Here is a 27,282-nt window from a genome sequence, read left to right as displayed (position 1 = left end):
AATATTTACCAATAAAAAGTAATTAATAATAAAAAGTAACACAATAAGAATAACATTATGAGGCTATATACAGGGGGCACCGGTACTGAGTCAGTGTGTCGGGGTACAGGCTAGTTGAGGTAATCTGTACATGTAGGTGGGGGCGAAGTGACTATGCATAGGTAACAAACAAACAGCGAGTAGCAGCAATGTACAAAAGGGAGGGGTGGGGTCGATGAAAATTGTGGCGATTTTATGAATTGTTCAGCAGTCTTATGTCTTGTAGGTAGAAGCTGTTGAGGAGCCCTTTGTTCCTAGACTTGGCGCTCCATGCCATGATGTGAATCACTCTCCATTTTCTTGAACTCTTGTAGAACTCAAACTAACTCTTCAAAGAACCTTTCTAAACCTTTTGAAAACTGTCTACAGAATAAGAAGCGTTCCATGTAATTTTGATTGACGGGTTTAATCTGTTGTAATTGTTTGTGGCAAACAAGTTCGGCTGCTCAAAGAAAAACATGTCAGGCAGCACTGCTAGGAACAACAGGATTGATACAAAGCCAGGTAACAAGCTGAATGACTGGATGCTGCATTAGATACTCCCTGATGAAGGTTGACGGAGACCCAAAAGTTGGTTAAAAGGATCCATTAAATTGTTGGAAGCCTCAATATTACCTATGTGCAAGTGCATGCACCTGGTAGCATGTTATGGTGTGTGAGTTTCCTTTCTTGTGTTAGATACACCACCAGGTAGCCTACAAGCTGACTGACTGGTGCATTGGATACACCACCAGGTATCCTACAAGCTGACTGACTGGTGCATTGGATACACCACCAGGTAACCTACAAGCTGACTGACTGGTGCATTGGATACACCACCAGGTAGCCTACAAGCTGACTGACTGGTGCATTGCATACACCACCAGCTGTTAACAAGCCAGTGTCATGACTCTCTCTCCTTGGTGAGGATCAAAGGTGCCAGATCAGCTTGGCATATGGCGGACAGGTAGCCCAAAGGTGAGGGAAGTTGGGCCCGTTTTTACGACTTACAAACTGGTCGTAAATAACTTGCAGAAACTCACTCTCCCTTTGTTTTTTTAGTATGAGAAGGGAAAGAAATCCCTGTGTTACAGAGAGAGTCTTACCCAAAGCAATGAGCACTGGGGAAATATATTTCAACATCTGAATGTTGGGAATGGTGAGAGATGGAATATGGAAAATGAATGTCTATTTTGTGAAGTCATTAAAAGTGATAGAAAGATGTCGTAACGGGATAATTGTAACTTGAAGAGCTTGTACACAGTGTATATCAGGTTTACATCTTGTTAATACAATATGGAAAACAATTAAACTATTTTTGAAAATATAAAAATGTCATTTTAGCCTTCCAAATGAGAAATTGTATTTCATGCAAAATTGTGCCCAGTCAGTAGCCACACCCAAGTGAGCTCAGAGTTCGTGTCAACATGACGGAATGCCCTCCAAGGCCAGAGTGCTTAAAAGGACTTGCTAACAAAGTTTACATTAGACCAAAACATGCCGGGTTGCTTGACTCTCTTTGTCTCTCCCTCCCTTTCCATTGTGTAACCAAACAGTCATGCTTTTGTTAGTCCACTATGGATCTGTTTTCATTGTATTATGTACATTTGAAGTCGGAAGTTTACATACAATTAGGTTGGAGTCATTAAAACTCGTTTTTCAACCACTTCACAAATTTCTTGTTAAAGCTTGGTCGCAAATGGGTCTTCCAAATGGACAATGACCCCAAGCATACTTCCAAAGTTGTGGCAAAATGGCTTAAGGACAACAAAGTCAAGGTACCTGAGTGGCCATCACAAAGCCCTGACTTCAATCCTATCGAAAATTTGTGGGCAGAAATAAAAAAAGAGTGTGCGAGCAAGGAGGCCTACAAACCTGACTTAGTTACACCAGCGCTGTCAGGAGGAACGGGCCAAAATTCACCCAACTTATTGTGGGAAGCTTGTGGAAGATTACCCCAAACGTTTGACCCAAGTTAAACTATTTAAAGGTAATGCTACCAAATACTAATTGAGTGTATGTAAACTTCTGACCCACTGGGAATGTGATGAAAGAAATAAAAGCTGAAATAAATCATTCTCTCTACTATTATTCTGACATTTCACATTCTTAAAATAGAGTTATGATCCTAACTGACCTAAAACAGGGACTTTTCACTAGGATTAAATGTCAGGAATTGTGAAAAACTGAGTTTAAATGTATTTGGTTAAGGTGTATGTAAACTTCCGACTTCAACTGTATGTAATCAAAAACTGTATGCTGTGTGTGTTTACTTATTCTATTTAGTTAGTTAGTAAATAAATAATTAAGCCAATTTGTGTATCGCTGATTCATCACTCAGGGTTAGGGTTTGTGAAGATATCCAAGAACTGTGCGACGTTCATAATGAGACTGATGAGGTAATAATTAATAATTGACTGCTATCGAAGTAAGAGATATTTATATATTTTTAGAGTTGGTAAGTCAGGAGATGGTAACTCGCTAAATAACTTTTCCTGTGGTGCCCCAAATTCCTAATGCGTTAATTGTTACCTGATTAATTAACCGTTGTAGGTAATTATTCGATAAATAGCAATCATCACATTATTGATAGTCATGACACTAGAAACATTAAACAACTGTTGTTCCCCAGCATTCCTAGAAAGAGGAGCACCAATTAGGGCTCCTGATCTGTGCAGCGGTCTAAGGCACTGCATCTCAGTGCTAGAGGCATCACTACAGACCCTGGTTCGATCCTGGGCTGTATCATAACCGGCCATAATTGGGAGTCCCATAGGGCGGTGCTCATTTGGCCCAGCGCCGTCCGGGTTAGGGTTTGGCCCGGGGTAGGCCGTCATTGTAAATTAGAATTTGTTCTTAACCGACTTGCCTAGTTAAATAAATGTATTTTAGTAATGTGCCTTCATGGTTCACTACACTGTGTAGGAGGTCATATCCAAACGGCTGTCTCCCCTCCTTTCGGGACTCAAACGGATTTGTCTGGTGGGTTTTCCCCCTTAGTTGGTGTGAACACTACCCGAACTCGGGAGCGCACTAAACAACAGGCTGTGGTTCCCTCAAAAAGGGTGGTCTTGGTCCAATTCCATTTGTACCTTTATTGCGGTTAGCTGCAGGTGAAAACACAGTCCAGACCAAAGAGGCAAGCAGTATTATTGGTTGTTTGACTGCAAGCATTTAATGAAACGCAAGTAGTACCATAACTTGATATCTCTGAAACATTCTGTGAGTAGTAGTGCATTTATGAGTGCATCTGATGCAGATTAGGGGAGACGGAGGCTATACCGTGGATATATGCTACTAAATATAGCCTTTTCATGTCACAGTTATAGCAGCTCTTGCACTTTTTCCTCGTGCATGTTGAAAGACCAAAGTGAAATTCGTATGAATCATAGGTAGATTTAACGTGAGTATTTTTCTCCTTTAAACAAATGACATGGACGTGGTTTTGTTTATGCATTTTGTTCGTTTAACATTTGGAGATGTGAAACCAGCCGGAACAAATATAATGTAACAAATAATCCAACTTTGATTCGAACTATAGCTCAGAACTGTGTGAAAATGCTCTGTTCACAATCTGGTTGCTGCGCTACTGTACTCCTTCGCAGTTCACCTCAATCTGGTGGTGGTGTTGTGCTGTAACGAACAGGGAGACACAGGTCAGTCAGTCTAGTGCCGCTTTGTGCTGCTCTGAGCCAGTTCACTGTGTGTCTGCTCGGCTGTAAACCCTCGCTCAAGCTCAGCTCCTGGAATCTCTGGCATTTGAGGCATGTGTTAAAGCTGGGCAGACAAGTGTTTCTTTGCTACTCAGACAGTCACACACTGCTCAGACACACTCGTAGACAGTAGACACAAACACTCCGGCAGCACTTGTGTGTTGGGCTGTATACCGTACCCAGAGTAGGATTTTCAAACCTTTGAAGCTGTCTTTGAAGTTTATTAAATGTAAATATTTCACTACAACATTTTTGCCAGTTAGATATCTTATAACTATTAAGTTAACTGTCTAAAATGTGCTAAATATACTCTCCAGTTGTGTGTTTGGTTTGCTAGCTATCTGAGTGGCAAACTTGCATGGTCAAGCGTCTCTTGAACACAGCAGAGAACAGCCTCCTGGATCAAGATCCCTGCTGTTAAATACTTTTGTGTGTGCATGCAGCACACTGTGACTAGCCATTCTAGATACTTGTATAACTTTATGAGCTTGGTTATCTGTCCTTGCAATTTAGTTAGCTAGCATCCACTATGGTCATTTGCATGTACGTTCTGATTAGACAGTCATATTAGCGCCGGTAATACCACATTGTGTGCACTGCCGATTTATACGGTATGGCACAAGGACATGAAAATGTGGATACCACCAAACCCTAGGCAAAAGACTGCAATAACTGCAGACCTCATCTCTCAGGCCTCACCTCATCTCTCGTGCCCCTCAAGACTCATGAGATGGGCCTGACACATGAGATGGAAGCGGGATATTTTTTTCTATTTACCAAAGAGAAGATTGCGTCCAAACGACTGACAACACACTTTAGGTCTAAACAAATACACAATGAACATATGAACAGCTGTTCTGTTAACGTTGCATTTGCTATCCAACGTATCAACAGATTACACAATCAAAAACATTTTATATACTACAATGACGTCAAAACATAAAATAAAGTCTTAATAGTTGTATTTCCCTTTTGACCCACATTTTAATCGCATAGAGGTTATTAATAAAACTACTGGCAAAATGTCCTGCCATGGATTCCGGTGCAAAGAATCAGAAAGCATGATTAAGTGCTGAGAGTGGGAATAAGGTTGGGATGGCAATCATATGACATCCCAAAGAGGATGAGCTGACTTTATTGTAGCCTACTAAACAGTCACATGAGCCCTATGAGTCACTTACACACTGATTCCACCGGTGTGCCTGCCAGGAGTTTCCCCCAGGTAGCGTTTATATAGCCTTAATTGCCATTCATAATATAGGCTCTTTTGGATTTGAGAAAAACTGGGCCCAGTTGGATAGGTCTAGCATATGACCTTACAAATGTGTATGCATAGCTATGTTGTGATTATGATAATAACAGAAAATCATATCAAATTACATACAGATTTCAGATCCTTATTTGACCTGTTTCGTTGCAGGAGGAAAATAATTCTGCAGCAGGAGGATTTGAATGTCTGAAGAAATATTTAGAATCGGCGCCAGGGGGCAGCTGGAAGCGGTGTTTTTATACAATGCAGTACCATACCTACATTGTACCTTCTAGACAGTCAGGGGAAATCCAGAATATCAAAAGTGTCACCTATACACAAGCATGAGATGAGAGGGGCCAGAGCGATGAGGGGAAGGAGCCTGACTGATGAGGTGGGGACTGAGAGATGCCTGCAGGACAGATAGGCATTCAGACTGCCTTTGCTGGTGTACAGACAAACTGCTGAGGAAAGATGTTTTTGGTATCCATGGACAGCTGTGGCATGTGTTATTAAGAAGCAGTGCGGCTTGGTTGGGTTGTGTTTCGGAGGACGCATGGCTTTCGACCTTCATCTCTCCCGAGCCCGTACGGGAGTTGTAGCGATGAGACAAGATAGTAACTACTAACAATTGGATACCATGAAAAGGGGGTAAATCTTGTATAAGCCTAGTAGATACTCCGATGCTCCAGCCACCAACACAACCCTTAATTGCTTGACAACTGACAACTCTGTGACAGACTCAGCCTCCCGTATTAATTTTCCGCAGCTTCATGTCACCCAGTATTGACGTCTCTTGTAATTAAATAAACTAATTGGATAAAAAAAAGCTAACTCTCAAAATACTGTACCTCTCCCACTTACTCCCACTTGCTCCCCCATCTGCTCTCTCTCTCTCTCCCTTCCTTAATTTCTCCCTGTTGGACATCTGTATTCTTGTCACGTTGGGACATCCTGTCATTAGACCGCAGCGCTGGGTGATATTAAACAAAGTGCACCTCTCCTCCATGTTGCATTTGCATCCCAAATGGCACTCTATTCACTATATAGTGCACTACTATTGACCAGGGCACATAGGCTATGGTCAAATGTAGTGCACGATATAGGGAATAGGGTGCCATTTGGGACTTACCCTGTGTGTTCTACTACTGAAGGCTGGCATAACAGACTAGCTAATGAAATTGTTTACAATTCTTGTTGCCGACAAACCTTGTTGCTATGACTCAGACCTGACTACCAACTGAGGAACAGGTTACCAGGAAATGAGAGAAATGACACAAGGTTATTATTATTTTCCTATCATTAATTTAAAAACACGCTTTAATTCAAAATTGACGGATAAAAGGTTTGACCCTTTAATTCCTCTGACAAACTGTTCTCACCGTTTCCATCCTTTTCATCTACTCTCGCTCACTTGCGCTCTCGTTCACTAGCCCTCCCGCTCTCCCTTACTCGCCCTCCCGCTCTTCCTTACTCGCTCTCCCTCATTCGCACTCGCCCTTCCGCTCACTCGACCTCCCTCTCGCTCACCCTCTCGCTCACCCTCTCGCTCACCCTCTCGCTCACCCTCTCGCTCACCCTCTCGCTCATCCTCCCGCTCATCCTCCCGCTCTCGCTAACTCGCCCTCCCGCTCACTCGCCCTCTCACTCGCCCTCCCGCTCACTCGCCCTCTCACTCGCCCACCCGCCCTCGCTCACTCGCCCACCCGCCCTGGCTCACTCGCCCACTCGCCCTGGCTCACTCGCCCACCGCCTTGGCTCACTCGCCCACCCGCCCTGGCTCACTCGCCCACCCGCCCTGGCTCACTCGCCCACCCGCCCTGGCTCACTCGCCCACCCGCCCTGGCTCACTCGCCCTCCCGCCCTGGCTCACTCGCCCGCCCTCCCGCCCTGGCTCACTCGCCCTCCCTCCCGCCCTGGCTCACTCGCCCTCCCTCCCGCCCTGGCTCACTCGCCCTCCCTCCCGCCCTGGCTCACTCGCCCTCCCTCCCGCCCTGGCTCACTCGCCCTCCCTCCCGCCCTGGCTCACTCGCCCTCGCCGACTCGCCCTCGCTCACTCGCCCTCCTGCTCCCGCTCACTCGCCCTCCTGCTCCCGCTCACTTGCCCTCCCGCTCCCGCTCACTTGCCCTCCCGCTCCCGCTCACTTGCCCTCCCGCTCCCGCTCACTTGCCCTCCCGCTCCTGCTCACTTGCCCTCCCGCTCCTGCTCACTCGCCCTCCCGCTCTCGCTCACTTGCCCACCCGCCTTGGCTCACTCGCCCTCGCTCACTCACTCACCCTCACGCCCTCGCTCGCTCGCTCACTCGCCCTCCCGCCCTGGCTCACTTGCCTTCCCTCCCGCCCTGGCTCACTTGCCTTCCCTCCCGCCCTGGCTCACTTGCCCTCCCTCCTGATGTTGTAGAGCATGAACCTGCTGGACCAGGTCACTGCTTTGATGTTTTCAGAGAACGACAGGGTGTTGTCCAGGGTCACGCTAAGGTTCTTTGCACTCTAGGAGGGTGACACTGTGGAATCGTCAACCCCAATGGAGAAGTCTGACTGGGCAGGCCTTCCCTGGGAGGAAGAGCTGTTCCTTCTTGTTGAGCTTGAGGTGGTGGGCCGACATCTAAGTTGAGATCTGCCAGGCACGCAGAGATGCGTGCCGCCACCTTGGTGTCAGAAGTGGGGAAGGAAAAAAGTAGTTGTCATCCGCATAGCAATGATAGGAGAGACCATGTGAGGATATGACGGAGCTGAATGACTTGGTGTATAGAGAGAAGAGGAGAGGGCCTAGAACCAAGCCCTCGGGGACAGTAGTAGTGAGAGTACATGGTGAAGACACAGATCCTCTCCATATCACCTGCTAGGAGCGGCCTGCCAGGTAGGATGCAATCCAAGAGTGTGCAGAGCCTGAGACGCCCAGCCTTCACGGTGTTGATGACAGAGGATAGATCTAGGAGGATAGGAACAGGGGAGAGAGTCCGCTTTAGCAGTGCGGAGAGCGTCTGTGACACAGAGAAGAGAAGTCTTGGTTGAGTAAGCTGTCTTAAAGCCTGACTGGTTAGGGTCAAGAAGATCGTTCTGAGAGAGATAACGAGAAAGTTGATCAGAGACTGCACGCTCAAGTGTTTTGGAAATAAATAAAAGGGATACAGGTCTATAGTTGGATGTCAGATGAGTTGAGTGTTGGTTTCTTGAGGAGGGGAGCAACTCGGGCCATTTTGAAGTCAGAGGGGATGTGGCCAGGGATGAGTTGATGAGGGAAGGGAGAAATTTGAGTTGGTTGGGGATGGGGTCGAGCAGGCAGGTTGTTGAGAGAACAGACCTCACTAGTCGCAGGATGTCGTCTGGAGAGAAAAAGGTCAGAGGGTAAAGTAGTTTTGTGTGAGTGAGACCCGTGGACTCAATAAGCTGAGTGAATGAGGAGCAGATGTCGTCAACCTGTTTTTCAAAGTGGTTGACAAAATAGTCCACAGAGGGAGAGGGGTGGAGGATTAAGGAGGGAGGAGAAGGTGGAAAAGAGTTTCCTAGGGTTAGAGGCAGAAGTGGTAGAGTGAATTTTAGAGTGGTAGAAAGTGGCTTTAGCAGCGGATACAGAGGAAGAGAAGGTAGAGAGGAGGGAGTGAAAGGAAGATAGGTCCTCTGGAAATGTTGTTTCTCCATTTTCGCTCAGCTGCCCGCAGCGCTGTTCTGTAAGCTCGCAATGAGGGCACCTGTTGGGCGAAAGATGCAATGTTAAGCTTGAGTCGACAAGTGACAGTGACAGCACGGAATTCAAATGAGGAGATGGACAGATGAGAAATTAGGAGACCACCACCGTGATGACCAGATGCTATTGGACTATGAGAGAAAACATAGTCAGATGAAGAAAGAACAACTGGAGTAGCAGTGTTCTCTGGGGTGATCCATGTCTCCGTCAGGGCCAATACGTCAATGGACTGAAGGACAGCATAGGCTGAGGTGAACTCTGTGTTCTTGCCCACTGTTTGGCAGTTCCAAATGCTTCCAGAAACAAGGAATTTCACATGGATTGTGCGTGCAGGGTACACTAAATTAGAATAGTTGTAGCCGGGGGACGGGGAGCATCTGTAAAGCCTACAGGGAGAGGTGCGAACAGGTATAGAAAACACACACGTAGTTGACAAAGCTACAAAAGAGCAAAATTATAATTTGTAAATAACTAGGTAAGATAGTCAAGTGAGAGAGTGGTGTGGAGCCTTCCTCTCTTTCCTTCCTGGAACAACTCTGCAGAACCATCACATTGTTTCGGCGACCGTCATAGTTATGCGACAAAACCGAACACTAATAGCTATTTGCCTATCATAGATGAAACCACTCCCCCCTCCAATACAGCCACTGATTACCAAAACAAGTCACAAATTGACCTGCCCCTTGATCCTTGTTGATGTGTCAATAATTATGTGCAAATTATGACCAGCAAGTTTACACACCAAGTAGGCCTCTGGGAAGACAGGCAGCACTTCAAGTAAATGGCCCTAGCTAGCAAAAAGACAGTACTAGACCACAACAGATAAAGACAAAACAATGATACTTATCACTCCTTATCACAGCCCTGATTCATTGGGCTGGCCTTTCTTTGGATCAGCAGAGAGACTGCAACAATATCAAGAGTTACACTGTTCAGAATAGGTGACCACCGTATTTTCTGGACTATTAAGCACACCTGAATATAAACCGCACCCATTGAATAAAAAAAAAGAAAGTATTTTGTACATAAATAAGCCGCACATGTCTATAAGCCGCAGGTGCCTACCGGTACATTGAAACAAATTAACTTTATACAGCCTTTAAACGAAACACGGCTTGTAACAAAAATAAATAGGCTTTTAAACGAAACACGGCTTGTAACAATAATAAAAAAAATAGCAGTAAACAGTAGCCTACCAAGAAAGTCATTGGTCACTATCTTCCTCCTGTGCACTGAAACCACTGAAGTCATCTCCTTCGGCGTCGGAGTTGAATAGCCTCAGAATTGCTTCATCCGATGTTGGATCGCTGCCCTCTTCAACACTCAGCGGTCCAGCCTTTCGAAACCCGTTGATGATAGTGGATTTTTTGACAATGCTCCATGCTGTCAGCAGCTCTATTTCCTTTTCCAATAGCCAGATCGATCACCTTCAACTTGAAAGCTGTATCATATGCATTTCTCCATGTCTTTGCCATGGGTGACAAAATGACTACCGTAATCAGAATGATGGGAGGTTTGAGCGCGCTCTATTTACGTCACATTATGTGACGGTGCTCAGTTTTTTGGCGGCATGAATCTTGTGAAAGCGTGAAAAATCCATAAATTAGCCGCGTCATTGTATATGCCGCGTTGTTCAAAGCGTGGGAAAAAAGTAGCGGCCTATAGTTCGGAAATTACGGTAGGTTCCGTATCCATTGACCTTTTGAAACAATCTTTTCTTTCCCTTGTCAATCAATCTGTCTTTTTCTCAGTCTGCGTTATTCATACTACATGGTAGAGGTCGACCGATTTCAAGTTTTCATAACAATCGGAAATCGTTATTTTTGTACGCTGATTTTGCCGATTTAAAAAATAAAATAATAATTCTTATTTTTTTTTAATAACTTTATTTAACGAGGCAAGTCAGTTAAGAACACATTCTTATTTTCAATGACAGCCTAGGAACGGTGGGTTAACTGCCTTGTTCAGGGCCAGAACGACAGATTTTTACCTTGTCAGCTCAGGGATTAAATCTTGCAACCTTACGGTTAACTAGTCCAACGCTCTAACCACCTGCCTCACGAGGAGCCTGCCTGTTACGCGAATGCAGTAAGAAGCCAAGGTAAGTTGCTAGCTAGCATTAAACTTCAATCATCATAATCACTAGTTATAACTACACATGGTTGATGATATTACTAGTTTATCTAGCGTGTCCTGCGCATATAATCGATGCGGTGCGCATTTGCGAAAAAGGACTGTCGTTGCTCCAATGTGTACCTAACCATAAACATGCCTTTCTTAAAATCAATACACAGAAGTATATATTTTTAAACCTGCATATTTAGCTAAAAGAAAGGTTAGCAGGCAATATTAACCAGGTGAAATTGTCACCTCTCTTGCGTTCATTGCACGCAGAGTCAGGGTATATGCAACAGTTTGGGTCGCCTGGCTCATTGCGAACTAATTTGCCAGAATTTTTGACATAACATAATTATGACATAACACTGAAGGTTGTGCAATGTAACAGCAATATTTAGACCTAGGGATGCCATCTGTTAGATAAAATACGGAACGGTTCTGTATTTCACTGAAATAATAAACGTTTTGTTTTCAAAATGATAGTTTCCGGATTCGACCATATTAATGACCTAAGGCTCGTATTTCTGTGTGTTATTATGTTATAATTAAGTCTATGATTTGATAGAGCAGTCTAGCGATGGTAGGCACCAGCAGGCTCGTAAACATTCATTCAAACAGCACTTTCGTGCGCTTTGCCAGCAGCTCTTCGTTGTGCTTCAAGCATTGCGCTGTTTATGACTTCAAGCCTATCAACTCCCGAGATTAGGCTTGTGTAACCGATGTGAAATGGCTAGCTAATTAGCGGGGTGCTAATAGCGTTTCAAACGTCACTCGCTCTGAGACTTGGGAGTAGTTGTTCCCCTTGCTCTGTCGATGTGTACCTGGTTCGAGCCCAGGTAGCGGCGAGGTGAGCAATGGAAGCTATACTGTTACACTGGCAATACTAAAGTGCCTATAAGAACATCCAATAGTCAAAGGTATATGAAATACAAATGGTATAGAGAGAAATAGTCCTATAATTCCTATATAAACTACAACCTAAAACTTCTTACCTGGGAATATTGAAGACTCATGTAAAAAGGAACCACCAGCTTTCATATGTTCTCATGTTCTGAGCAAGGAATTTAAACGTTAGCTTTCTTACATGGCACATATTGCACTTTTACTTTCTTCTCCAACACTTTGTTTTTGTATTATTTAAACCAAATTGAACATGTTTCATTATTTATTTGAGGCTAGGTTGATTGATGTATTATATTAAGTTAAAATAAGTGTTCATTCAGTATTGTTGTAATTGTCATTATTACAAATACATAAAAAAAACGTCTGATTAATCGGTATCGTCTTTTTTTGGTCCTCGAAAAATCGGGATCGGTATCGCCGTTGAAAAATCATAATCGGTCGACCTCTACTACGTGGTATGCGGTCACTTTTGACAGAGTCACTGTTCAGAACAGGTGAATGTTGATCTATCCACCACTCTCTCACTCTCTCTGTCTCAATCAATCTCTTTCGCTCTCTTTCTATCTCAATCTCTTTCTCAATCAATCTCTCTCTTTCTCATCAATCTCTCCTTTCTGTCTGTAGGCTGGTAAAACAGGACAGCATCTTTATTATTCTCTAACCTTTATTCTGGTCATTTTATTCTGGCTGAATAATTGCTCATTGTTTGCTATCCCATGAATCTATATCTGAGGCTTTGCCTCTGTTGTTTGGGAATGGGGAGTAAGAGGTGTGTGTGTGTGTGCGTGTGCTTGCGCGTGCGTGTCACCGACTGACCTATGTGTTTGAGACGTGCTAGTCATCAACCAGACCACATCAGTTTACAGCTCTTTCTCGCTCTCTCTATCTTCGGGGGAAAAACAGATTTGATTTTCAAATCTCAAAATCTTTTTCAGTCGATCGGAAGATAGCCTAAAATGGTGGTCAGACTCTCCTCATCTCATCTTTTCTCTATCTGATGCTTCTGCAATCATTTAGCAGCTAAATACCCACCTTGTCATGGTAGAGTGTTAATGACCAAGCGACCAGTACGCCACCACCACATTCCCTAGGTCTACATTTCAAATGGCAGGCTATTCTCTTTATAGTGCGCTACCTTTGACCCTACATGGTGTACTTCTTTTGACCAGGGCCCCTAGAGCACTGTTCAAAAGTAGTGCACTATATAGGGAATGGGGTGCCATTTGGAGGACACACCACATTGTCTTATGTGTTCTTAATTGACGCAGAAAGCCTGAATGGGGCTTCTCATGTTGCCATAGGGCTCTGGCCAAAAGTAGTGCACTATATAGGAAATAGGGTGCCATTTAGGATGAACCCCGTATGTGGCTTATATTGTCCTGCTATGTTAAGTTAACAAGAAAGATAACGATTCTTACTAAATTACTATATTTAACTACGTTAGGGCTTAATATTACTTCCAGATACCACAGAGCACTCTTTTTTCTCTCTCTATCTCTTTCTCTTGTCCCCCACCCCCAGTGAAACTCGCCTCAAATTATTTTGTGGTCATAGTATGATTTCCTGATTACCCAATGTTGTCGTAAGAACAGCTGGGTAATAGCGCTGATATGATAGTCCCTGTTTGTTGTTGTTTTGTTTTAAGTTTTGAGGGAATTAGGGTGTGTGTGACATGAAGAGAGCCAGGCATTCCTTCAGCATTCCTCCCAGCCTGCATCATGTGATCAGATCCACAACACACAGTAACATGAACCCAGATATCCGTGTGTGTGTCTGGTTGCAGGCTCTGTTCGGGCAGATTTTCCCTTCAGCCCTGGGATTCAAACCGTCAACCCTCCGATTACTAGCCTGCCTCTCTAACCGCAAGGCTAGCGCTGCCTGTCCGCCTGTTCTTTCCATATGCCCATTGATAAGCTGTAACTGTTGTTGTGATTTCACACAGCGGCCCTGTGACTTGAGTCGGGACCACATTCACAGGCTGCGTCTGAAATGGTATCCTATTCACTATATAGTACACACTACTTTTGACCAGGGCCCATAAGGTTATGGTAAAAAGTTGTGCACTGTATAGGGTGCCATTTTGGACGCAACCACACACAGCATTACTAAAGGACCCAGAATCAGAGAGAACTAAAGTCAGACTGGCAGCTCTTTTCACTGCTCCATAGTGGGCAGGGCTAAGCAGAGGAGCCCCAAACCCTCTTCACAGTACTCAGTCAAACCAAGCTGAGCTGTACTACTTTGGCCTGGTTACGCTTAAATATTGTGACAAGGAGAAAAAAAGGTTAATTAATGTTTGCAAAACAATGTCCATACATGCTAGAACACTACAGTGCAAGAAGATATGTGATGATATGCTAACCATAATGCAAAAAAAGTCTGATCTGATTGCCACCTAAACTCTCAAGTCTCAGCGAACTGACATTGTGCGTGAGTAGGGCTCCAATGGGCCGACCCCTTCTTGCCTCGTGAATGACGTCATTACTGGTTAAAGGGACAATTCTAAAAGTTTAATTTAGGCTTGTGGCGGTCACGAAATTTCATCAGCCGGTGATTGTAAAGCAAATAACTGTCAGTCTCACGGTAATTGACCGGCAATTAACATTAACACATTTAGCATCTCCTGGCGTCCACACACAGCCTAAAAGCCACTGATGTAGACCTTTGGAACATCTACATTTTAAAAAGTATAATAAATCCATGTAATATAGCCTGCAATCCATTATTTATTTTAGACAGGTCTAAAGAAACACGAAATGAAGGAAATGTAGTCTATTTCAGAAGAACAGAATAGCATGCTCTGAGTTGTTCTTATGTTAGGTCCTGATCTGGCTATGCCAAATGGCTCTGGGCTACACTAGTTCATTTAGCAGACAAGATTTGCTTAGAAGTCTGTGGCATTATTTTATAGTATGAAGAATACAATTGAACAAAGCTGAATAATTTAGAAAGGATGTTTCCTCCAAACGATTTGAGGGAGCCCGCACATGGGGCTATTCTGTGTTGAGAGGTTAACAAAGAAATAGGTACTCCTATATGCTTAATTTAGATGTATTAATGTAACTTTAGTTGTTCTACAAACATTGGGCAATATGTTTTGATTTTTAATACATTGGGAAAGGGGGACACCTTGTCAGTTGTACAACCGAATGTGTCTTCCGCATTTAACCCAATCCCTCTGAATCGGAGAGGTCTGGGGACTGCCTTGTAAGGCTGCATGTTGCGACTCTAATGATGATTTGAAAAAAATAATGAGCTCTGCACGCAGGCTGTATACACTTCATCAGTCTCTCATTCGACAAGCTTTTATTTAACTAGTCCAATACAGCAAATGAAAGATAAACATCTTGTTAATCTACACCGTGTCCGATTTAAAAAAAAAAAAGCTTTACAGCGAAAGCACAACATATGATTATGTTAGGTCATAGCCAAGTCAAAAAAACACACAGCCATTTTTCCAGCGAAAGATAGGAGTCAAAAAAAGCAGAAATATAGATAGAATTAATCACTAACCTTTGACGATCTTCATCAGATGACACTCATAGGACATCATGTTACACAATACATGTATGTTTTGTTCGATAATGTGCATATTTATATCCAAAAATCTCAGTTTACATTGGCGCGTTATGTGCAGTAATGTTTTGATTACAAAACATCCAGTGATTTTGCAGAAATACTCATAATAAACACTGATAAAATATACAATTGTTATTCACAGAATTAAAGATAGACTTCTCCTTAATGCAACCGCTGTGTCAGATTTCAAAAAAACTTTATGGAAAAAGCATAATCTGAGAACGGCGCTCAGACGGCGCTCAGAGCCCAATCCAGCCAAAGAAATATCCGCCATGTTGGAGTCAGGAGAAGTTAGAAATACCACTATAAATATTCACTTACCTTTGATGATCTTCATCAGAAGGCACTCCCAGGAATCCCAGTTCGACAATAAATTACTGATTTGTTCCATAAAGTTCCACTAAGTCCATAATTTATGTCCAAATAGCCACTTGTTGTTAGCGTGTTCAGCCCAGTAATCCATTTTCATGAGGCGTGAGCACTTCGTCCAGACAAAAACTCAAAGTTCCGTTACAGGTCGTAGAAACAAGTCAAACGATATATGGAATCAATCTTTAGGATGTTTTTAACATAAATCATCAATAAGGTTCCAACTGGAGAATTTCATTGCCTGAAGAAAAGCATTGGAACGAGAGCTAACTCTGTCGGGAGCGCGCGTCACGAGCCTGAGACACTCTGCCAGACCACTGACTCATTCAGCTCCCATTCCCCGGTTGACATGTAGTGGAAGCCGTAGGAAGTGCAACTTGACTCCATAGACACTGTGTGTTTGGTAAGCCAAGCTTTGAAAAACTACAAACCTCAGATTTCCCACTTCCTGGTTGGAGTTTTATCAGGTTTTTGCCTGCCATATGAGTTCATTTATACTCACAGACATCATTCAAACAGTTTTAGAAACTTCAGAGTGTTTTCTATGCACTTAAATAGTGAATGAAGGATGCTTTTCCTGTGGTTAATTTTCATGCCATGCCAGCCCCTGTTGTAAAGATAAGCATTGTGCTTAATATTAGGGACGTTGAGAAATAAATATAGTAGGCCTAGCCTATAGAAAGCTGATGGGATCCTCCTGTTTTTAAAGAGGCCATCACTCTGTTTTCTCTCGCAATTGCATAGCCTATAGAAATGTTTGCACAACATGAGCTCATGGACTCTCAGTGTTTGATTTACATTTGGATTGATGTCAGAGTGATGAGAGGAACAATAGAGTGCTGAGTACCAGGCAGGTAGCAAGTTTGGTAGGCTACTAATGACCATCAGAAGCGTCAGAGCTTGGGGAAGTCTTATTACCGTGAATAAACGGTCATGTGGAATTTGACTGCCTTCATGACTCGTGACCACCGGTTTGGCGGTAATACGGTCACCGCAACAGCCCTGGTTTACACTTCATATTCATCTCCAGCACCACCCCAACATCAACATACAGTGGGGCAAAAAAGTATTTAGTCAGCCACCAATTGTGCAAGTTCTCCGACTTAAAAATATGAGAGGCCTGTAATTTTCATGATAGGTACACTTCAACTAAATCCAGAAAATCACATTGTAGGATTTTTAATGAATTTATTTGCAAATTATGGTGGAAAATAAGTATTTGGTCAATAACAAAAGTTTATCTCAATACTTTGTTATATACAGTGCCTTGCGAAAGTATTCGGCCCCCTTGAACTTTGCGACCTTTTGCCACATTTCAGGCTTCAAACATAAAGATATAAAACTGTATTTTTTTCTGAAGAATCAACAACAAGTGGGACACAATCATGAAGTGGAACGACATTTATTGGATATTTCAAACTTTTTTAACAAAACAAAAACGGAAAAATTGGGCGTGCAAAATTATTCAGCCCCCTAAGTTAATACTTTGTAGCGCCACCTTTTGCTGCGATTACAGCTGTAAGTCGCTTGGGGTATGTCTCTATCAGTTTTGCACATCGAGAGACTGAAATTTTTCCCATTCCTCCTTGCAAAACAGCTCGAGCTCAGTGAGGTTGGATGGAGAGCATTTGTGAACAGCAGTTTTCAGTTCTTTCCACAGATTCTCGATTGGATTCAGGTCTGGACTTTGACTTGGCCATTCTAACACCTGGATATGTTTATTTTTGAACCATTCCAATGTAGATTTTGCTTTATGTTTTGGATCATTGTCTTGTTGGAAGACAAATCTCCATCCCAGTCTCAGGTCTTTTGCAGACTCCATCAGGTTTTCTTCCAGAATGGTCCTGTATTTGGCTCCATCCATCTTCCCTTCAATTTTAACCATCTTCCCTGTCCCTGCTGAAGAAAAGCAGGCCCAAACCATGATGCTGCCACCACCATGTTTGACAGTGGGGATGGTGTGGTCAGGGTGATGAGCTGTGTTGCTTTTACGCCAAACATAACGTTTTGCATTATTGCCAAAAAGTTCAATTTTGGTTTCATCTGACCAGAGCACCTTCTTCCACATGTTTGGTGTGTCTCCCAGGTGGCTTGTGGCAAACTTTAAACAACACTTTTTATGGATATCTTTAAGAAATGGCTTTCTTCTTGCCAATCTTCCATAAAGGCCAGATTTGTGCAATATACGACTGATTGTTGTCCTATGGACAGAGTCTCCCACCTCAGCTGTAGATCTCTGCAGTTCATCCAGAGTGATCATGGGCCTCTTGGCTGCATCTCTGATCAGTCTTCTCCTTGTATGAGCTGAAAGTTTAGAGGGACGGCCAGGTCTTGGTAGATTTGCAGTGGTCTGATACTCCTTCCATTTCAATATTATCGCTTGCACAGTGCTCCTTGGGATGTTTAAAGCTTGGGAAATCTTTTTGTATCCAAATCCGGCTTTAAACTTCTTCACAACAGTATCTCGGACCTGCCTGGTGTGTTCCTTGTTCTTCATGATGCTCTCTGCGCTTTTAACGGACCTCTGAGACTATCACAGTGCAGGTGCATTTATACGGAGACTTGATTACACACAGGTGGATTGTATTTATCATCATTAGTCATTTAGGTCAACATTGGATCATTCAGAGATCCTCACTGAACTTCTGGAGAGAGTTTGCTGCACTGAAAGTAAAGGGGCTGAATAATTTTGCACGCCCAATTTTTCAGTTTTTGATTAGTTAAAAGAGTTTGAAATATCCAATAAATGTCGTTCCACTTCATGATTGTGTCCCACTTGTTGTTGATTCTTCACAAAAAAATACAGTTTTATATCTTTATGTTTGAAGCCTGAAATGTGGCAAAAGGTCGCAAAGTTCAAGGGGGCCGAATACTTTCGCAAGGCACTGTACCCTTTGTTGGCAATGACAGAGGTCAACGTTTTCTGTAAGTCTTCACAAGGTTTTCACACACTGTTGCTGGTATTTTGGCCTATTCCTCCATGCAGATCTCCTCTAGAGCAGTGATGTTTTGGGGCTGTTGCTGGGCAACACGGACTTTCAACTCCCTCCAAAGATTTTCTATGGGGTTGAGATCTGGAGACTGGCTAGGCCACTCCAGGACCTTGAAATGCTTCTTACGAAGCCACTCCTTCGTTGCCCTGGCGGTGTGTTTGGGATCATTGTCATGCTGTATGACCCAGCCACGTTTCATCTTCAATGCCCTTGCTGATGGAAGGAGGTTTTCACTCAAAATCTCACGATACATGGCCCCATTCATTCTTTCCTATACACGGATCAGTCGTCCTGGCCCCTTTGCAGAAAAACAGCCCCAAAGCATGATATTTCCACCCCCATGCTTCACAGTAGGTATGGTGTTCTTTGGATGCAACTCAGCATTCTTTGTCCTCCAAACACGACCAGTTGAGTTTTTTAAATATTTTTTTTACCAAAAAGTTATATTTTGGTTTCATCTGACATTCTCCCAATCTTCTTCTGGATCATCCAAATGCTCTCTAGCAAACTGGACATGTACTGGCTTAAGCAGGGGGACACGTCTGGCACTGCAGGATTTGAGTCCCTGGCGGCGTAGTGTGTTACTGATGGTAGCCTTTGTTACTTTGGTCCCAGCTCTCTGCAGGTCATTCACTAGATCCCCCCGTGTGGTTCTGGGATTTTTGCTCACCGTTCTTGTGATCATTTTGACCCCACGGGGTGAGGTCTTGTGTGGAGCCCCAGATCAGATTATCAGTGGTCTTGTATGTCTTCCATTTCCTAATAATTACTCCCACAGTTGATTTCTTCAAACCAAGCTGCTTACCTATTGCAGATTCAGTCTTCCCAGCCTGGTGCAGGTCTACAATTTTGTTTCTGGTGTCCTTTGACAGCTCATTGGTCTTGGCCATAGTGGAGTTTGTAGCATGACTGTTTGAGGTTGTGGACAGGTGTCTTTTATACTGATAACAAGTTCAAACAGGTGCCATTAATAAAGGTAACGAGCGGACAGAGAGCCTCTTAAAGAAGTTACAGGTCTGTGAGAGCCAGAAATCTTGCATGTTTGTAGGTGACCAAATACTTATTTTCCACCATAATTTGCAAATAAATTAATTAAAAATCCTACAATGTGATTTTCTGGATTTTTTTTCCTCATTTTGTCTGTCATAGTTGAAGTGTACCTATGATGAAAATTACAGGCCTCTCTCGTCTTTTTAAGTGGGAGAACTTGCACAATTGGTGGCTGACTAAATACTTTTTTGCCCCACTGTATGTGAAAATGGCATGTTTCAATGCTTTGTAGTAAAAAAGATCAATGAAGATAAGTATTTCCAATGTGTTTTTCATGACAACATGTGGAGCCTCAAATAGAATTCGAATTTATAGCGAAGTAAAAAACAAACATTTAGCAGTTAGCTAGTCAAATTGTTGTATTTTGAGGTTCAAATTATAAGCAAAAAGATTTTGTGGTTGGAATTGCAGTATGTATTTAGTTTGACAATTTAGACGTGACCTAACAACTTTTGACAGACTGGTTTCAACTGGACAAACAAACAGTTGCTTAGCAACCGGATACAAACTTTTGTGAGTTTGAATATTTGGATAATCTTTATGATTGGAGGATAGCTGTGGGTTATCGAATCAGGATCCACTCCTCTGTTCTCCGTCAGGTCATTAATGATAAATGTTCATATTTTTAGATGGCAGAAAGGCCAGTTACTTTGACATTGACAAGGAGTGGAATGTTAGCTAAGGAGACTGGTACTCAGGCTAGAATGTCTCTGCTCTAACTGAGAAGTTTGGTCTTGACATCTAGCCACTTAGCTAGGAAGTTAGCAAACCAAATGCAAAGCTTGCACACATTTGTTTACATCTGTTAGTGAGCATTTCTCATTTGCAAAGAATAATCCATCCACCCGACCGGTGTGGCTTATCAAGAAGCTAATTAAACAGCATGATCATTACACAGGTGCACCTTGTGCTGGGGACAATAAAAGGCCACCTTAAAATGGGCAGTTGTCACACAACGCAATGCCACACATTTCTCAAGTTTTGAGGGAGTGTGCAATTGGCATGCTGACTTCAGGAATGTCCACCAGAGCGGTTGCCAGAGATTTGAATGTTCATTTCTCTACCATCAGCCGCCTCAAATGTCATTTTAGAGAATTTGGCAGTATGTCCAACCGGCCTCACAACCTCAGACCATGTGTATGGCTTTGTGGGGCGAGTGGTTTGCTGATGTCAATGTTGAGAGCAGTGCCACATAGTGGTGGTGGGTTTAGGGTATGGGCAGGCGTAAGCTATAGACAACGAACACAATTGCATTTTAGGGATGGCAATTTGAATGCACAGAGATTCCATGACAAGACTCAGAGGCCCACTGTCATTCCATTAATCCACCGCCATCACCTCATGTTTCAGCATGGTAATGCACGGCCCCATGTCGCAAGGATCTGTACACAATTCCTGAAAGCTGAAAATGTCCCAGTTCTTCCATGGCCTTCATCCTCACTAGACATGTCACTCATTGAGCATGTTTGGGATGCTCTGACGTGTATGACAGCGTGTTCCAGTTTCCAACAATATCCAGCAACTTTGCACAGCCATTGAAGTGGAGTGGGACAACATTCCACAGGCCACAATCAACAGCCTGAACAACTCTATGACTATCTGTGACCGGGTATCTGTGACCAACAGATGCATATCTGCATTCCCAGACATGTGAAATCCTTATATTAGGGCTGAATTAAGTAATTAATTAACTTAGTAAATTATTGGAAACTGTTGCATTTATATTTTGGTTCAGGATAATTTTTTTGACACATCTTCGATAGTTATAAGCAGTGGCGTAGCAATCTCAGTGGCTTGTGCGAAATGGCACCCTATTCACTATATAGTGCACTATTGGGCCCATAGGGCTCTGGACAAAAGTATTGCACTATACAGGGAATAGGGTGTCATTTTGGACACAGCCCGTGTCTCTCCTCATGACAATTCCTCACTGCCACACTGACGAGATGGAGTGGGTCAGTTTTTGTATGTGTGTGCGCATCAAAGGGAAGTGTCTGTCTGTTACTATGTGGCTCAGGTTTTACTTTTCATGCAAGCTGCCTCTGTGCCACTGTGTGAGTGACTGAGAGCAGTAGCAGTGTCTCCAGCACTTAAACGGTTAACTCTCAGCAGCTCCTCTTCTGAGTGGGGAGAGGTCATTTGAATGGCTAGCTTCCCCAACCAGACAACACATTGGTTAAAGCTGAGGGTGGATCTGCGGCTGCTGCTGTACTACAGAGTGGAGTCTACTCCCTTTACTGGATCAGGAGTCTGATTGCTGTGTGTAGGCCTGCAGTCTGTTAGAGGGAGCGGCAGTGTGTGTGTGGATTTTTATTTGGATGGGAGGGGTCGTCTATGTTGCAGCTGAGTTGAGAGACTGGAGAGGAAAGGAGAGGCAGAGGGAACACCCAAAATTCAGAGAAAATACGTCAAGATGATTTTATTGTCGATGTAAGCTTCTCATTCAGAAATGTGTGTATCTAAACCCCTCTGTCTAGGATTTGAACAGAGGAAACATTTGATGCAGTTCTATTATCTGTCATTACCCCACTGTTTTGTTTTGTTCTGTTTTGCTCTGCATTTTCGTAGAGCTATATCTTTAGGTGTGTAAGTGTGTGTGTGCGCAGTTTGCTTGTTCAGTCTGTTATTCATGCACACAGACTCCAACAGTCCTTGTGGCCTGACCTGAGCCCCTCGTTAGGCTGCTGGTCAATCTTAATCTGTCTCGATAGGACTATATGGGATGAGCTAATCTGGTGGACAGGCAGTCACCTCTCTCTGACACACACACTGCCAGTGCCAACTGGCTCTGCACCTCAGCGATGGCACTGAACTTTACTGTGTGTGTGTACATGTGTGTGAGCACTCAACCAGTTTATTCTTGGCAGCTTGGCACTAGATGAAGTGTGTGTGTGTGTATGTAGCTAGGTCACATTGTTAGAAAGGGGAAGGCATCAGTAGCATTCAATGTCTTCACAGCAAACCTGGGTCCAACACATATACTGAGTGTACAAAACATTTGGAACAACTTCTTCATGTTGAGTTGCACAGAACAGGCATGGACTCTACAAAGTGTCGAAAGTGTTCCACAGGGATGCTCTCCCATGTTGACTCCAATGCTTCCCATAGTTGTGTCAAGTTGGCTTGATGTACTCTGGGTGGTGGACCATTCCTGTTAGGACTATAATGACACTAGAAGCTGGAAACTGTTGAACGTGAAAAACCGGTGACACACTCAAACCGGTGCGCCTGTCACCTACTACCATACTCTGTTCAAAGGCACTTCAATCTTTTTTCTTGCCCATTCACCCTCTGAATGGCACACATACACAGTCCGTCTCAATTGTCTCAAGGCTTAAAAATCCTTAACCTGTCTCTTCCCCTTCATCTACACTGATTTGAAGTGGATTTAACAAGTGACATCAATAAGGTATCATAGCTTTCACCAGGATTCACCTAATCAGGCTGTCATGGAAAGAGCATGTTTTGTACATTCATATATATCAAATTCTGAGTAAGAAAGTTAAACACGCAAATATCATACCCCCCAAATGTTAACCTCCTCTGTATATTCATGGTAACATCCACATTGGTAACATCCACAATGCAAAAGTGTTTAGAAACATTCTATTCTTATTTACAATAAAAGTGACTCCAAAATGACACACTACATTATTTACCATTCATTTCTATTGGGCACAAAATAATCAGAAAAATAACCAAAAACAAACAGCAAATGCATCCAACAAATGTGTGGAGTCACAAATTGATATAGTCATTGCATGCTATGAATATGGATCTAAACTTTTTACTACTTTAATACTCACACAAGTGAATTTGTCCCAATACTTTTGGTCCCCTAAAATGGAGGGATGAAAAAAAAGGGATGTAATTTTTAAACGGTTCACCCAATATGGATGAAGATACCCTCAAATTAAAGCTGCGTCTGCACTTTAACCTCATAGTCATTGTATCATTTCAAGTCCAAAGTGCTGGAGGACAGAGCCAAAACAACAACAAAATTCACTGTCCCAATACTTTCTATGTAAATCCTGTCACTAACCCCCCTTCTGCACTTCCACAGTGTGCCCCCAGCTGTAAGCACCGGGCCTGTACCAAGGACAACCAGTGTTGCCATGAGTCATGTCTGGGGGGCTGCTCTGAGCCCCAGAACAGCAGCAGCTGTGTAGCCTGCAAGAACCTCCAGCACCAGGTACCGTATGGAGGAGTTCAACACACTTGAGTAACATTTGTTACATGGCAATAAAGTTTTCATTCTTCAAGAATTCAAATTCTTGATGGGTGCTAGAGATGTATTTTATTAACCTGTAGATTTATTAACCTGAGTTTTCCCTGTGAAATATAGTTAGATGCGTGCGTGCGTGCATACTAGACACAATCTTACTTATCTATTGCTGGAGGGGGGGAAGCTGAATCAAAACAGAATCGTGTTTATTTAAACTTTATTTAAACATATGTCTGTCCAGCAATGGAAAATAGCACTTAAACGTGTTATACTGAATTGAATTTATGTGGATGCTTTCCATCAACTCATCCCTATTCCCTAATACCAGGAGGCCTGTGTGGACCGCTGTCCCCAGGGATATTATACCTATAGGGGCTGGCGCTGCGTCCCCTTCTCCTTCTGCCAGGACCTCCACAACAAGTGTAAGCAGAGCAAGAGCAGCGACTGCCATGAGTATGTTATCCACAACGGAGCCTGTATACCTGAGTGCCCCTCCGGATATACTACTGTCAACTCCACCACGTAAGTCTACTTACTGTATATTCAACTCTACACCACGGTCAACTCCACTATGTAAGTCTATAATACAGTACTATACACCACCATCAACTCTAGCACGTGAGCCTAAGTACTGTTGTTTGTATGCTGTATGAATTATATTGTCAGCTCAACAATGAAGGGTAAGTCTACTCTATACACCACTTAAAATCTCCTACCTAATGTTAATGCTAAAGTGAAAACCATTACATTTGCATTTGCACAAGATGGTGTATGGGAAAGGAATTTGTACATATGCAGTCTTCTCAATATGTACGTGTCTGCAGTCTTCTCAATATGTACGTGTCTGCAGTCGTCTCAATATGTACGTGTCTGCAGTCGTCTCAATATGTACGTGTCTGCAGCCGTCTCAATATGTACGTGTCTGCAGCCGTCTCAATATGTACGTGTCTGCAGCCGTCTCAATATGTACGTGTCTGCAGCCGTCTCAATATGTACGTGTCTGCAGCCGTCTCAATATGTACGTGTCTGCAGCCGTCTCAATATGTACGTGTCTGCAGCCGTCTCAATATGTACGTGTCTGCAGCCGTCTCAATATGTACGTGTCTGCAGCCGTCTCAGTGTGGTTTCAGAGGAGTTCTGCCAGTTAGATCGAAATGCTGCAAAAGCTCTTTGCATCATGTCCTGCTAATTTCTGCTGTACAGTGCAGCACTGCAAGGCTCCTCTGTTGTACAACGGCTGTGTGTGTGTGCGCATGTGCGGCGCTGCAGTGGGAGTGTGGAGGCGTTGGTTGGCACAGTGTATTCGCTATGCAGACAGTTCAGCAAGTTCAGGTCAGAGCAGCTAGCAAAGCAGGCAGGGAAAACAGGGCAGTGGTGATTGTGTGTGTGTGTGTGTGTGTGCAGTGTTTTGTGTTGGGCTACAGAATAAATTCCTCATAGCATTTCAATTCTGTTTGCTATTGCTGTCTCCACTCCATAGCTGATCCAGTCTGAACTAAGCCAGCTGAGACAGTCACTCATGCAGGGCTAGGCTACAGTGCTCATTGATTTGCCAATAACAATGTTTAAGGTTGTGTGTGTGTGTGCTTGTGTGCATTCTAATCCTGGCTAGCAACTAGAGAGAAGAATCTGGGTGTGTTTATCACAGTGACCTTCATCTACTGTGTGTGTGCGTGCGTGCGTGCGAGCGAGCGAGCGAGCGAGACAGACTCCAGACACACTAATCATTAGTTGGACAGAGATGGGTCTGGCCTCTTCAGGCCTTGGTGTCTTTTGTGACAGCGTGGCTTGCTGGGTAGGCGCTGGCTGTGTGGTTGGGGAGGGGCAGGCTGGAGGGTGGGCCAAGGTTGGTGGCTGGGTAGCTGGAGTCTGATGGCCCCACAGGTTATGGCCTGCATTTCACCACCCATTGTCCTCTCCTCAAATCTCTCCTTCTGTTCTCTATATCTCCTCTCTCTCTCTCTCTCTATTTCTTCTCTCTCTCTCTCTCTCTCTCTCTCTCTCTCTCTCTCTCCCCGTGTCTCTCTGTCCCTCTGTGTCTCTCCCTTTCTCTCTCTCTCTCTCTCTCTCTCTCTCCGTGTCTCGCTCTCTCTCTCCGTGTCTCTCTCTCTCTCTCACACATATTTTTCTACTCTCACCCTCTCCCTCCACTATCCCAACTCTTTTCCTCGCTCGCTCGCTCTCTCCTCTCTCACTCACTCTCGCTCTCACTATACATAATAAGTAGTGTTGTAAGTCATCCCGCCTGCCTATCATTATTGAATGCATCCCAAATGGCACCCTTTTCCCTATTTAGTGTACTACTTTTGACCAGGGCCCCCATAGTGACTATAGTGCACTATATACTGGGGTCATTTGCTGATGCTACAACAGTGTTGCTCTATCCAACACCACATACCGCCACTCCTCACGTATTAGTTTTAGCAAATCACACACGGACACACGTTTCCATGAAAATATGCTACAAATGCTGCAGGAAGAAACTAGACCTGACCCCATTTAGTTGACTGTACGATTGTTTGGTCGATAGGCTATTGATTTTTAATCGAGCAGTAACGCGTATATTTTTGGGAGGGGGCACACAAGACACCTGGCTGATTTGTGCCTGTCTCAGTGGGCTTATCCATTGCAGAGGCAACGGGGATGGCGGAGTCCAAGAGGAAGGGGAGTGTGTCTAAGATTCACAACGCATGTCTCTCTCCAGAATGCACTCTCTCCAGCCAATTCATGCACATTCATTGTTTCAGAACTTCATTGTGTGAATTGTTTTCCCTTTGATTGTAAGTCTATCAATTCTCCATTGCATATATCACCAGTAGTACATTTACTGTTAATTCCCATAATTTCTAATGTACAATGTTGGTTGGGTTATGGTAATTTCTGTTAATGCATTCAATACATTATTATTAAAGTCGTTTACTGTTCTCATTGTTGGAGTGGACACGTTGTTTGCAGAGCGCATAACCTATGCTACAGATACAAGATTTGGTTTATGGAATTCAAGTTCGACTTTTGTAAATTCATTCATTTTCTTTTGTTTGGAGCGCTCATGTCATTGTTGAGTAAGGACGCGCACTTGATTACGCATAGAAGTAGGCCTGGGCTATCTGGTCTGCTCACAAATGGAGCCTATAAATGTGCCCATTTGTGGATCTTGATGTACAGTGCATTCAGAAAGTATTCAGACCCCTTGACTTTTTCCACATTTTGTTACGTTACAGCCTTATTCTAAAATGGATTTAATGATTTTTTTCACTCATCAATCGAGACATAATACCCCATAATGACAAAGCGAAAATAGTTTTTTTTAGAAATGTTTGCAAATTTATATAAAAAAAACCCCAGAAATACCTTATTTACATAAGAATTCAGACCAT

General features: G+C 43.4%; 1 protein-coding gene across 1 annotated transcript in view; it reads left to right on the top strand.

Annotated features, from left to right (window-relative positions):
* The window catches only part of LOC112226585 (insulin receptor), a 67,624-nt gene that overhangs the window by 6,380 nt on the left and 33,962 nt on the right, over positions 1–27,282 (top strand). Inside the window, exons 2-3 of the mRNA XM_024391007.2 lie at positions 23,744–23,872; positions 24,234–24,427. Coding sequence (XP_024246775.2) covers positions 23,744–23,872; positions 24,234–24,427 — 323 coding nt within the window. The remainder of the gene's footprint in view (positions 1–23,743; positions 23,873–24,233; positions 24,428–27,282) is intronic.

This window comes from Oncorhynchus tshawytscha, linkage group LG28, assembly GCF_018296145.1.
Source record: "Oncorhynchus tshawytscha isolate Ot180627B linkage group LG28, Otsh_v2.0, whole genome shotgun sequence".
Classification (NCBI taxonomy): Eukaryota; Metazoa; Chordata; class Actinopteri; order Salmoniformes; family Salmonidae; genus Oncorhynchus; species Oncorhynchus tshawytscha.
Note: the sequence above shows the minus strand (reverse complement) of the source record. Positions and strands in the feature narration are given on the sequence as shown.